This window comes from Gordionus sp. m RMFG-2023, chromosome 1, assembly GCF_954871325.1.
Source record: "Gordionus sp. m RMFG-2023 chromosome 1, tfGorSpeb1-WG-v2, whole genome shotgun sequence".
Lineage (NCBI taxonomy): Eukaryota > Metazoa > Nematomorpha > Gordioida > Chordodea > Parachordodidae > Gordionus > Gordionus sp. m RMFG-2023.
The window spans coordinates 13,283,009-13,297,489 of NC_088775.1; the positions used below are offsets into that span (position 1 = coordinate 13,283,009).

General features: G+C 31.0%; 2 protein-coding genes across 2 annotated transcripts in view; one reads left to right on the forward strand and one right to left on the reverse strand.

Annotated features, from left to right (window-relative positions):
* Positions 1 to 3,168, forward strand: part of LOC135922918 (ADP-ribosylation factor-like protein 8B) — a 79,631-nt gene extending 76,463 nt beyond the window's left edge. Inside the window, exons 3-8 of the mRNA XM_065457446.1 lie at positions 411 to 658; positions 700 to 780; positions 822 to 895; positions 940 to 1,101; positions 1,441 to 1,511; positions 2,364 to 3,168. Of these exons, the coding sequence (XP_065313518.1) occupies positions 536 to 658; positions 700 to 780; positions 822 to 895; positions 940 to 1,101; positions 1,441 to 1,511; positions 2,364 to 2,410 (558 nt within the window). The 5' untranslated portion in view covers positions 411 to 535 and the 3' untranslated portion in view covers positions 2,411 to 3,168. The remainder of the gene's footprint in view (positions 1 to 410; positions 659 to 699; positions 781 to 821; positions 896 to 939; positions 1,102 to 1,440; positions 1,512 to 2,363) is intronic.
* Positions 3,169 to 4,353: 1,185 nt separating this feature from the next.
* Positions 4,354 to 5,329, reverse strand: LOC135931830 (uncharacterized). Its single transcript, XM_065469139.1, has 2 exons — positions 4,795 to 5,329; positions 4,354 to 4,736 (listed from the first exon to the last, which is right to left on the reverse strand). Exons 1-2 carry the CDS (start codon positions 5,327 to 5,329, stop codon positions 4,354 to 4,356), a joined length of 918 nt encoding a protein of 305 aa, XP_065325211.1.
* Between the last annotated feature and the right edge of the window lie 9,152 nt (positions 5,330 to 14,481).

Below are 14,481 nucleotides of genomic sequence, written 5' to 3' on the forward strand. Positions count from 1 at the left end.
CAGAATAATTGTTCAGAGTTAGCAAATTTTAAAAAAGTATAATATATTAATATAGAAACCGGCCGAAAGCTGGGCAAAAGCGGGCCGAATTCCCGTATATTGGAAGGTATTGGGGGCGAAGCCTCCCATTAATTTCTATTTAGTTGAGCCCAGGCTAGCGACGCCCCTGTATTAATATTGTTAAAATATGATCATACTGACAGTTTTTAAAATAAAAGTATGGCAATACACTTGTCAATATACACTGTCAGGTTGTTGATTCATTAAAAAGTGTACATACATATGACTAACTATAACGCTATAGTATGAGCATCGAAACCACAAATTGGCGTAGAGATGCCCCATATTTATGTGGGACTTATTTTATAAGCATAATATATCCAAAATTTGTTTAAATTTATCTTATAAAGATGTTGACCGGTGTGGTTGATTTGTGACAGCGCGATTATTATAAAATTTAGATAGTAAAAACATGTATACACATTTTCCTGGTGCACATAAAAATTTAAAAATCTGATTAATCAAGAAAGCTAAAATGCTTTCAATGATCAACAAGCTATTAGATTGGTTTAGGAGTTTATTTTGGAAGGAAGAAATGGAACTAACCTTAGTTGGCCTTCAATATTCAGGGAAAACCACATTTGTCAACGTTATTGCTGTATAATTTATTTTTTAATATTTATTTTATCCTTTATTAAGTCTGGACAATTTACTGAAGATATGATTCCAACTGTTGGATTTAATATGAGGAAAATTACTAAAGGAAATGTGACTATAAAAGTAATTATAAATTTTTTTTTGGCAAACTAATATAATTTTAGATTTGGGACATTGGTGGTCAACCAAGATTTAGGAGTATGTGGGAGAGATATTGTAGAGGAGTTAATGCTATAGTGTAAATTTATTAATATAATAATAAAAAAATATTTATTTTTATAGCTATATGGTGGATGCAGCTGATCATGAAAAAATCCAAGCATCTGCAAATGAGTTGCATAATCTTCTAAATAAACCACAATTACAAAATATTCCAGTATTGGTTTTAGGAAACAAAAAGGATTTGCCTAATTCTTATGATGAAAAGACCTTAATTGAAAAATTGTATGCTCTTAATGTGTGTTATTTAATCAAAAACTTTTAATTTGCAATAAGTTATGACATAAAAATGAATAGACCATCTTTATCATAATGATTATATATATGTACATAAATGGCACTCAATATATTTATCATTAATTAAATTTTAATATAATATATCTAGAGAAATATAGTTTTAAAAGTAATAACCCCCATGTCTGACATTTAAGAAAATGTTTTTCAATAAGATAATTTGTGAGCTTTTAATATATGAGCTATTTATATGTAAAAAAATTTTTAAATATCAGGGTTTTAAATGTAGCAGACAATATAACAAAATTAATCATTTATAAATGAAACTAGAAATTTATCAGCTATTCAAGATCGCGAAATATGTTGTTATTCAATATCTTGCAAAGAAAAAGAAAATATAGGTATATTGTTCTTATATATTATTTGTGACAAAAATATTTATGAACTTAGCTACAGATTTATTGGGCTGGGATGGGTAATTTGAGCAAAATATTTTTATGGGGTCCATAATTACAATTTTGTTATAAATATAAAATTAACATGAAAATTTATTTACTCTTTTGATTCATATTAGTTTTTAAAAATTGTCTCAATTTGGAATTAATATCCCAGTTGGGTCATAATTATGGATGTACCAATATTTTTTATCATATCGGGCCAATATTTAATCTATTCTAAAATATAGGTTATTGATCGATATTATAAAATTTTCTGATCTGATCCAATAAAATGGCATCTTAATATTTAATAAATTTATTTCAAACTCATAATATATTTGTTTTATGTAAATAGGTTAATATTATTATATAAATAAGTGATTTATCATTAAATATTTTATATACTTTTCGATTCATGAATATAATTAATCACTATAATATAATTAAACACTTAGGCTATTGTATAGTTAAATTTTGGATGTTATACTGATGAATAGATATATACATTAAAAACTAAAACGATTAGTATGTTTATAGAATACACAATCAGATATGATATTGGATCAGTGGCCAATATCAATTTGATATTGGATCCACCTCCAAAAAGTGTTATTGGTACACCCTTAGTTATAATATATTTGGCTTTTGTTTTTGTCATATATATATTTTTTTAAATGACATTTTAAATTATTACTTACTGCCAAATCTGGTCACTCGTTTATTACAAATTGGAATAGTTTCATTCACTATATGATGTGTCAAAATCTCTAATCTTAACAAATTATTTTATATATTTTATAACGTTTATTATACAAGACATAACATTGCAATGGTTAATCAAGCACTCACGGAATAATTGCTAAAGACAAATTTACAAAAAAATCGTTATATAGTATTTATTTGATGATATCTCTATTATATTTTTTATATCGCTTGTGTAACTGAGGCAAAGTTATATCTAATTTTTTTAATACCTGATTTTATTAGAGGACTTACCCCGTTTATATATTTATAACAAAATGTTTAATTTTCTAGTTTTTTTTTGCTATAGGTTGGCTAAATATTAAAATTGGAACCTAAAAGTTTAAAAATGATATATCAAGTAAATTTCTTCTTTTTTTTTTAATTTCATGACTTTTGAGAATAACAATAGATAAGAATGTAAATTATATTGTTTTTTTTTAATTTCAATAAATATGAATCAAGCTGTATATATTTTATAAAGAGAATTTTATACCGGTCAATACTTAGATTGGTAATTCATTTATTTAGACATGTATGAATATAAATTAGCTGGTACCACACCATTTTTTGGTATCCCGTATTAATAACTTACATTATAATATAAAAATTTTAAAGAAAAAAAAAATCAGAGTTTCACAAATGTATTTTAAAAAATTGATATAGAGATATCACCAGTTAATTTGTATTCAACGACCCTTTAAAATGTACTTTAATGAATTAATCATCAGTCTATAAAATATTATATGTCATTAACTTACTACTGGTCTATATCTCATCCATATTATTAATTATTTTATAATAATTTTATTATCAATTTGTATTTATAAACAAGTAAAATATAATTTATTTTTACACAATATAATAATTATTCAAATAAATACCATTTTTCTTCACTATTCATAATTTTTGGCTTTGTACAACGATTTAAAAATAATAATAGTTATATAACTGTTTTGAATGAAATAGTTAAAACGGAAAACGAGAGATTACTTTGCCATAAAATTTCATTAATAGAAATAATAATATATTTTTTTAGCCTTTTAATTAGTTAACTATATAATTTATGCACATTCGATATTACTGCAATGGCATAGCTCGCTAGGTAGGTGGGCAAGGGTGATTGGAACGCTTAAAATATTCCATGCTCCTTAAATGATTAGAAATAATGACTTCTCATGATTTATTATACTATTTTATTTAAATTAATATTTTTTCTTGTTTTTTTTCGAAAAAAACATAGGAAATAGGATGATTACAATCAAAGGAATTTATAGGTTTTTTATGATATTATAACATCTAGAAGATTCCATTTTTGACAATTTTTGTATAATTAGATATTGAGTTGACATGATTAAATTAAATGATTTTTTTAATGAATAAAAATTATAATTTAAATCATTTTTTTTGTTTATTTATATATTAAATATTATTTTTGTTTTCAAATGAAATTTTTTATTATGCATCATTTATTTATATTTTGTATATAAGTTATAATTAATAACTAAATTTTGTTATTATAAAAGATTTTATATGTTACGTTTACATTAATCTTGAAATTATTTTTTTTGGTAAAACTTTAAAATTATTTTAATATCATTGAAATTAAATTAGATATTCAGAATGTATTAATATCATGAAGAGTAAATATAGATAAAATATTTTATTTAATTCAATAATGTTAATTTAGCAATATAGCCATTAATTTTAAAGGTTAAATGAATGCATGCTTACATTAATAACTTCTCGTGATTTATTTTCCTTTAGGGAGTTTTTTTTTAAAAAAAATTATTTCTTATATTATAAAATTAGATTTAAATCAAGAAAATTATTCTTTAATCAAAAAGATTTTTGCCAACCCTACTAATTAAACACAGTTCAAATACTCTTAAAGATCATTAACAATCTTCTCCGTTATGGCGGTTTCTAGGTTTACCCGGGTAAGTCAGTTTTCCCACTGATTTTTCTTTTCCATTTTTGACGATCCTGAGCATCAATATTTGTAAGATTCATGCTTTTCATATCCGCCACTATCACATTTGTCCACGTCATCTTGGGCTTTCCTCTAGGATCCTCCTACTTCCATCAAGGTGCATCTCTTTACCCAGTCATCTTTTGTCATACGTTCCACATGCCCAAACCATCTTAGTCTGTTTCGTCGCATTACCACTCCAATCATATCTATACCCAATCTTGCTCTCAATTCCTTGCTAGTTTTTCTCTCTCTCAGAGATACCCCACACATCCATCTAATCATCCTCATCTCTGTTCTTTCTAATTCTTCGTGAGTAGATTTCATTGCCCATTTTTCGCCGCCATAAACTAAACTCCTCACACAGCTTACGTAAACTTTCCCCTTTAACTTCAGTGAGACTTTTTTATTTCTAAAATTGATGACATCTCTGAATTTCTTCCAAGCTTGTCTGACCCTTGCAACAACAGCAGAATCTACACCACCATTTGCGTTTAGCGTATCACCCAAATAGCAAAGCTTATCCACTTTTACTGGTTAACCCATTGCCAATATCCAGACCACCATTTTCTATGTTATCACTATTATGTATCACTTTCATGCATGTTCTACAAATAAAAGTCATTCTTGCTAACATCAAACTTACTTTTTTCCCGCTACATCTATTATGTACCCATTTCTGGCATCTTGTGCATTGGATTGAATTTCTAGCAACTCCTTTCCCACATGCACCACAAGGCCACTTACCTTCCTCCATCTTTAGATTTTCCCCACCAATCATCACCTTTGTCTTTGATGCATTCATTTTCCCCTTTGCTTCCATAGTCATCTTCCATTTACTAATTTTATCCCTCAATTCTTCCTCATTGTGTGCCATTAATACAAGGTCATCTGCATATAATAGCTCCCAGGGAAGTCCTTCACGCATTTCTCTAGCCACCACATCTATTACTAAGATAAATAATAGACTCAGCACGGATCCTTGATGAAGTCCTACCTTTACCTCAAAGCTTTCACTATCACCATAATCCATCCGTACTGCTGTTTCTGCTCCTACATACATTGCCATCACTGCAATAACTAACCATTCCTCCACACATCACTTTTTCAAGGTCCATCTAATAACCCTTGTGGCACCCTGTCAAATGCTTTCTCCAAATTAACAAACGCATAATACAGTTTCTCTTCACAAGATACTTCTTCTCACGACAAAAATTGAATATGTCATGCCTTTCCCCTATGTAAAACTAAGTTGCATTTCATCAAGTTAGCTTCCTTATCCTCTTCTCTAACACCTTCTCAAATACTTTCATTGCATGTTCCAAGAGTTTAAGAGCTCTGTAAGACTCGCAATCTAAAGGATCACCTTTCCCCTTGTATACTGGGATAATTATAATTCTTCACCAGTCCTCAGGAATAGTTCCTTCTGTGACAATTTGATTGGTAAATTCATTAACCATTTAATTCCTAAATCATCATAACCTTTAAACATCTCTGATACCACCATCGTTAAACCCGATGCCTTCCATTTTTTCATCTTTTTCACTGCTCTCTTTATTTTCTCCTTGCCAAATTTACACCCTTGACCTTCTACCTTTGCACAACTAACATTAATATCCCATTCATTTTCTTAGTTCAAAAGTCCTTCCATATAGATCTTCCAGGTGTTTTTAATACCACTACTATCAATCACCATTTTTCCTTCCATATTTTTCAAACATTTAAGATCTACCACATCCTGCCTCTTTTTCGCCATCTGCTTTCCCTTTCGAACCACATTTCCTATTCCTTCAGCGCATTCCATTTCTTTAGCGAACTCCTGCCTTTTTTATTCTTGCGTCTTCGTTATTAATTTCTTAGCATTTCTTTTCGCCATCTTTTATATATCGTTACCACTATTTTCTTTACTATTATATCATTCTTTGAAGCATCTCCGTTTCTCATCCACATCTTTCGCTACCTCCTGGTTTCAGCACCAAGTCTCCTTATGTCTATGTGCCCTTTTTGTCCATCCACTTACTAAGTTGTTATCACCCAGGCTTTCTTCATGGCTTCCCAATTGTCATTTACCCCAGATGCTTGTGCCACCTCCGCCTCCCTTATCGCCAATGTCATATTGAATTAACGTCTAGCACTCTTCTTCTTCAATTTTCAAACCTTCAGCCTTGGCACAAACTTTCTTTTAGTGATCCTGGCGCCTTTAAAAGTGAGATCTCCTATAAATAGTTGATGCTGATTAATACATTCCTCTCCCGGTATCACTTTCACGTTTTTTACTATACATATATCACATCCCCCTAATAACTTATAATCCTCCGCACATTTGGTACTATTTGACTTATATGTCACAAAAGCTTCTCTGATTCTTTCTTAAACATTGTATTAAAGTCAATCAAATCCAAAGCATCACTAAAATCTAAAATCCTCTCCCCTTCCAGATTCCTCATGCCATAACGGTACACTCCATGTACTCCTTCATAGCCCTCACTATTACCAGCCAGGATAATCCCCTCTTCATTTGCCAGTCTCGATGTCACCCCCAATAGACTGTCCAAAATATATCTTTCTCTTCTCACTTCTTTCAACCTGAGGAACATACGCCGAGATAATATTATATAGCTTTCTACCAAAAATTATCTTGATAACCATTACCTGGTTATCTAGCCTCCTCACTTTGTCTACCAATTTCTCCGTAACCAATACCCCAACTCCAGCATTACCATCATTACTTCCTTGACAAAAGAATAATACTTTTCACTAGTCTTTGCCAATCATTCTTACGCTATTTCCTTACCATATGGTCTCCTGTATGCAGCACACATTTATATGCCTTCTATGCTATACATAGACCACTTCTCCCGCTCTTCCCCTTATATTCCCAACATACCATGTCGAAGCCCTTACTCGATCCTCCGTAAACTGGTTTCTCCACTTATTATTATTATCAGGTTGTTCATGGTCGTCATAAGTTTCATTTTCATAAATCGTGGTTCCATCAGATTTCCCATCCTTCTTTTTATCACAGGCGGATGAGGAGGCCCACGGGGTACTTTGGGCTGTACCACGCCTATGCTTTGTTGTAACCATAGGGAAATTTTGTGGCAAGGTTTTTACAATCAGATGCCCTTCCTGACATCAACCCCTTTAACTGGTTTTTACACCCCGTCGAGGAGACGGTGATTTTATTCTAGACCTAGATCACAGGGAACCTTTTAGACCTCCATTAGCCGCCAAAAGACGTTGCCACTATCCCGTCACGATGAGGCTGAAGGTAGGATTTTGGGAGAGAAAGATCATTAACAATATAAGAGCTTTAGCCTTGTAAGCTGGCTAGGTGATAATTCACTCTCCATTTAACTTCTATCTCATTTAATATACGTTTTTTTACTATACAAATACGCAATAAACAAATTTGCATTTAATTAATATTTAAACATTAGTAATTTGTTTTATTAAATACTTATGCAATTTTTCACTTAAGATTTAGACGTGTTTTTTTTCCAAAATATATTGCTATCAAATCACACCTGGCCTTACTTCATACCATGACATTGGTAACGTTACATTTTATTACTGAAATTTCCTCCGACACCTTATATCACTCTTGATAATTCGTCGCTTTGTAAAAGCAATGCTACAAAATATTTTTGTAGAAAAAAATTCAAAGAAAAGACTATAAAGAAAAGGATACATACAAATGATTAAAAAAAATACCACTAATAAAATTTTATCTTTGAAATAAACAACATTTTTATTTATTTTTTAAAATTAAAATTACGTAATAATAATATAATATGCAATTTATAACTAGGTCAATGTACCATTTACAGGAAATAAAGTCATATTTACTCCAGCATATATTTTTTAGTCATTTATATAATTTTCTTTTCTCTTTAACTTTTTATTCCAATTTTTTTTTTATACTTAAATGTCAAAAATATTTTGTGATAAAAATTTATATGAATCCCGCGAAGGTTATACCCTTCAACAAAGGCTTACCATAAACATTATTCAATCAAATTATTTAAGCTTTATCTCTTCACTGGACGATGATGAAGATCCACAAGAACATTTTATTATTATTATTTTCTAGTTATGAGGTTTTTATATCTCTTTTTTATGTTTTTTTAAATAAGATTTTTATGGATTTTACCTCTATATATAGTTATTTATTTTTATCGTGTCTTATTTATAATTAATTATCTGATAAAATGATTTAATTGTTTTAAAAAAAGTTTATATATATTAAAAATTAATTATTTTCTAAAAAAAATTTGCATTACAAAGTAACAATTTATCAAATGACAGATAAAGTATTGACTAAGTGTCACCTAAATTAAAAAATATTCAATAAAAATCCATGAAACTTGCGAAAACAAGCATAATATCGACCAGTAATAACAATTTAAATTTAGGGTGATTCTCTGTCTCTGTAAAAAAAGCTAAATGAGATGTCGTCTCATATAACCCAAGTAATCCCACCTTTACCACCACTTCTGTATCAGCTATCTCCATCTGCGTTCAACGTAAATATAAACTTTCCCTCTCACCTTGGCACATTTTATGAACATCACATTAAAAGCTGTTATGTGCAAGAGATACACCCTGTTACCTGTATATTTCTTGCGCCTTTTCGTTTATTCATCTTAATTTGTTATGCATCATTTTTGATTTGTTACTATTTTAGTCATCAAAATTTATTCAATACTTTGATCACCACCTTACCACCACCTTCATAAATATAATCTGTCACCGATTTATAGGTGCCACCTATCTTTCATCTCACAAATTTGACTATTTTCGGCTGTTTTGACTGTCTTTTATGCTTCCTATATATCTACATTACTGAAAACCAACCATCTACACCTTACCTTTTTAAAGATCTAAGGAGAATAACCTTATATGTCACCTTATTATACAGTTATACCCTATGCTCCCCTTACATTTGCCTTCAACAAAGATCACTTCCACGAGTTTCTTCCTGGACATATCAACTCCTTGATTCTTAATTCTCTTTTCTGGAAATCTCGATTAGCTTCATTAACCTTACAGCTTAATCTCTCGCAATGCATTAAATTGACCAAAATATATTTTCCTACTCGTTATACTTATTTTTAAAAAAAAATTTACTCATTTTTTTTTAAATTTTTTACGCAATGAATAATAATTTTTTTAAAAAAAATATAAAATATTACTTACCTTTATCTTATGATAATAATTATTTATTCTTAAAAAATATAGGATTAAATATGTAAAAGATTTTTTTTGTTAACTTCAAATTGAATTATTATTTTCAAAAAAATGAGGCAAACGTGATTTTAAAATGTGCTGTAAACTCAATCTAAACACAGCGTCTACAATGATGATTGCAGTGACCCTTACACTTTCTGAGCGATGGAAGCAGAATACTTCCCTGAAAAGTAACCTTCCCCCCCCCTCGAAAAAATGATAATTATTTTATGACACCCATAAATTTCAAAAATAATTTTTATTGCATCAATCTTTAATATATTTTTTTTTTGTCTTTAGCTTTCACCTTTTCTGGTGGTAAGCTCCTTCAACATCTCTCTCCACTTTATGTTATTCATACAATCTCTTTTATCTATTTTATACTTCTTTATATTGGCTCTAACTTTATGGCCCCATTGAAGTTTTGGCCTTCCTCTTTTACGTTTGCCCATCACTTCCAAACTTTCAACTTTATTTCCTATGTAGTTCATAGGCCTTCTCATTGTGTGCCCATACCACCTAAGTCTGTTTACCATTAACTTAGTCTTAATGGGCACTAACTTTAAACTATTTAGTATTCTTGTACTGCGCACCTTATCCTTTCTTATTACCCCAGCAATCATCCTCAGCATTCTCATCTCCATAGTTTGTAGACTTCTCTCGTCTGATTCTTTGGTTGGCCATGTTTCCGAACTATATAGAATAGTTGGTTGTACTATGGAACTGTAGATTTTTCCCTTTAATTTGTGTGGGATTCTTTTGTCAAATAGCACTCCAGATAAAGATCTCCACTTTAACCACCCTTGATTAATTCTTTATCTCTTTTTCTATTGTGCCGTTTGTTTGTATAGTGGAGCCCAAATATTTGCAGCTTTTAATTGCGGATATCTGCCAATCATTTATATCAATACTCTCCGTTTCATCTCCTCCTATCACCATATACTCCGTCTTTTCTCTATTTACTTTTAATCCGTGCGTTTCTAGGATATTTATCCAATTCACTAACCTTTCTTTCATTTCATCCTTGGATTCGGCAAGTATCACAATATCATCTGCAAATATCATATTCCACGGGACTATTTGAGGTATAGACTGTGCTAATACATCTATTACTGTAATGAAGAGAAGTGGGCTGAGAGCCGACCCTTGATGAACTCCTTCGGCTATTGTGAAGCCTGCTGAAGTACCTGTTGTGCTACGGACCATTGTTGTATGTCACATATACATATCCTGTATTATTCTTATATATTTTTCGGGAACTTTTTTGTGGCGTAGCGCCCACCAGATAAGTTTTCTTGGGATTCTATCGAAGGCCTTCTCTAGATCGAGAAAGACCATGTGTAGCTTTTTGTTCTTTTCTCTGTATTTTTCACTCATTTGCCTAATTGCATGGATAGCATCGGTTGTTGATCTTCCAGGCATAAAGCCAAACTGTGTCTCTCCTATTTCGATTATATCTCTTAATCTTTTTTCTATTATTTTTTCGTATAGTTTTAGACAGTGTGACATTAGTTTTATGCCCCTGTAATTTTGACAATTGTGTGGATCCCCTTTATTTTTGAAGATAGGAACTAGATAGCTCTTCCTCCATTTTTGGGGAACCTCTTCATTTCCAAATATTTTATTGTACAGATTTGTGAGGAGATGTATTCCATCATCTCCTAGTGCTTTAAGGCTTTCTATTGGAATATCGTCTGGACCCCTAGCTTTGTTGTTTTTCATATGCTTGAAGGCATGTGATTATTTCTTGTTCCGTTATAGGTTGTACAAGGTTTTGACAAGGGGAGTGTTCATCGAGATGCAATATGTGGGAATTAAAGTTGAGAAGCTCCTGAAAATATTCTTTCAATCTATTTATTATTTCTTTTTCCTTTATTATCAATTTCCCATCTTTATTTTTGATTACTTTTGAAGCTCCGTTTATATCCCTAGAGTTCTTTTCTCTCTGTTTGGCTAATCTGTATATTTTATTTTGCCCTTCTTTGGTATGTAGATCTTCGTACATGTCATCGTATGCCATAGATTTGGCCGCCACCGCCTTTGTAGCTAATCTCTTGGATTTTTTGTATCTTGACTTGTCATCTGCATTTTTGGATTTGTACCATATTTTATAAAGGGCTTTTTTCTCCTGTATAGTGGTTTGTACCTCTTGATTCCACCACCATAGTTCTTTGTGTGATTTGTTGCCTCCTCTTGTCAAGCCTAGCATCGATTTTGCAGTGTCTATTAATCTGGATGAAAGGTCTGTCCAGATTTTTTCACTGACTTGTGAGCAATTTATTGTTTCAATGTTTGCATTGATTGCAAAGGCATCTGTCATTGTTTTTAATTTGCCCCATTTGATGCATGGTTCCAGTTTTATCTTATTTTGAGTGGATTTATTTGAGATTTGTAAATCCATGATTAGTAGCTTGTGTTGTGCGGCGATATCTTCTCCTGGGATGACTTTGCAGTCTATTACATCTTTTAATCTTCTGCGAGAGATTAGCATGTAATCTATCTGTGTTTCCTAGTACCACTTTCATATGTTATTAAATGACTGTCTTTTTTCCTATAGTAGGTGTTGGTTAAGGCAAGGTCGAAGGCTTGCGCAAATTTCAGTACGTGCTCTCCTTCATCATTTCTTTCTCCGTATCCAAAACCACCATGATGCCTTTTGTAGATATCTCTTGCTTTCCCCACATGCGCATTTAAGTCACCACCAATTATGACTAGGTCATCCTTAGGGATTTCCATTACAGCTTCATCAAGGATAGCTCTAAAGTCATCTTTCTCTTCTTCCTTGCAACCCGTTTGAGGAGCATATACTGATAGGATGTGTAGTATTGTTTGACCAATGCAGAGTTTTATCTTCATTAGTCTATCAGAGATCCTGTTGACTTCTACTACTGAAGAGGTTAGGTCTTGGCTGAGGATGATGCCGACACCGTTCCTATTGCTAACAAGTCCATTATAGTACAATTTATACCCATCTCCAATCATCAAAGTTTTCTGTCCTTTCCATTTCGTCTCTTGTATACACGCTATATCAACTTTTCTCTTGTTCAACATTGATGCCAATTCTCTCGTCTTACCTTTAAGCGTCCCAATATTCAAACTTGCCAGTCTTTTCTTTGCTTTGACCTTTACTTTATTTTTCACAGGATGGAGGTCTACACCCTGCGCGTCGCATGGAGGGAACGCCCTAGATTTTCATTTGTGTCCCATTTGTTTATTGGACAGGTATCCTTAGCACCCGGCTGTCCAGGCCTGTCGGTGACCGGGGTGTCATCTCTAAGCTCCGAAATTCATCATACCATATGTCTTTACACATCAGTCATCGAAGAAAAACTTGAAAGTTTTTATGGTTCTTACCAGGATTGAACCCGCGTCCTTGTTCATACTCGTGTTTCCAAGCCTACATCTTACCCATTAGGCCACCCCGGCGATAATCTTTAATATATAATATAAATAAAATGCAAAAAAATATATAATTTAAAAATATGATTATGATTTTTAAATTAATAATTTAGACAAATTAGTGGAAGAGAAAGCGAAAGAATTTATAATTTCATCAATATTTAATTGTATAAATAAATATTTTTCCATTTATAAAATTGTTAAATTATTTAGAAATGGTGGTACTACGAAGTCTTGTTTAATTAATTTAATTTTACTCATGACCCTTTCGGCAGTATATGAGGTAGTAGGAACTTATCCTTATATTATGCCATGGCAATTATTAATTAAGCATTTGTATTTTTTTTTGGTTAATGTTTTTGGGCATATCTTGAAATTGGAAAAATAATTTTATGCAAGAAATCTCGAATAACAACATAATTTGCTAAACATCGGCTAAATTTATTAAAATCTAATAAGGCCCCCCATTTATTATTTAATTTAATATGTAAACGGACAAGGTCGAGTCCGATATCATAAACCAGAAATCACTTGGTTATGGGTGTTAAGCGGAAAATAATTCCCCGGAAAAAAAACCGAAAAAAAATCCCCGGAAAAAAATCCCTTTTGGAAAATAATTCTCCAGAAAAAAAATCCCAGGAAAAAATATCCCCTGGAAGATAATTCCCCGGAAAAAATAATCCTTGGGAAATAATTACTAGGAAAAATATTCCCCTGGAAAAAAAATCTCATAGAAAATAATTCCCCGGAAATAAATCATTTTTTAGATTTTAAATTAAATATGGGGGAAAATTAATCCCCGGATAAAAAAACCGGAAAAAATTCCCCGAATAATTTTTTAAAAATTATCAAAAAATAATCCCGACACTAAAATAACGAAAATATTTCTAAAAAATTATGTTAGTATTTTCTGAACGTTGAGAGTATTTCTTTTTTAATTCCAAAAGGGCAATCTTTAAATGAGAATTGATAAATCGGTTGGTAGCTTTTATATTTTATAATTTAGTAGATAGCATAAAAAGAATAGATTTGTGACGATAGATTTTTATAGAAATATATGAAAATTATGAAAGAGGTTTTACAATTTAAAATTGAAAAGGAAAATGTGAAAGCAAATTTTTCCCTAGAAAGAGAAAGGTTTAATCCACCTTTCATTTAGACTTGAATACCATATAGAGGGGGGGGGAGTTATTTCTAACACGCCACTAAGGTTAAAATATATATATAACATTAAAATGAATATTATGTCACTATTCTGTTCCGTTCGTTTATATCAGTTTGAATCCCGGACAAAAATAACATAATGGAAATTTTTTATGTTTAATACTATTGATTTTAAAAATTGTATCTGATTATAAATTTTCAAAAAAAGTATTGATCCTAATTACTGATTACAAAAGCTTATTTAATTCAAAGACTATTTCAAGTAATTAAACGCTACCAAAAAATATGGTGAATTCCATATCAAATCAACCAAGGTTTCAACCCGACTCCCTTCAATTTTTCTTAAATTTTGTATACTGGTAATATATACTACAACTAAGAAAAAAATGAAATTTTACCTTCCAACACTGTTTACCCGCTAAGATAGGC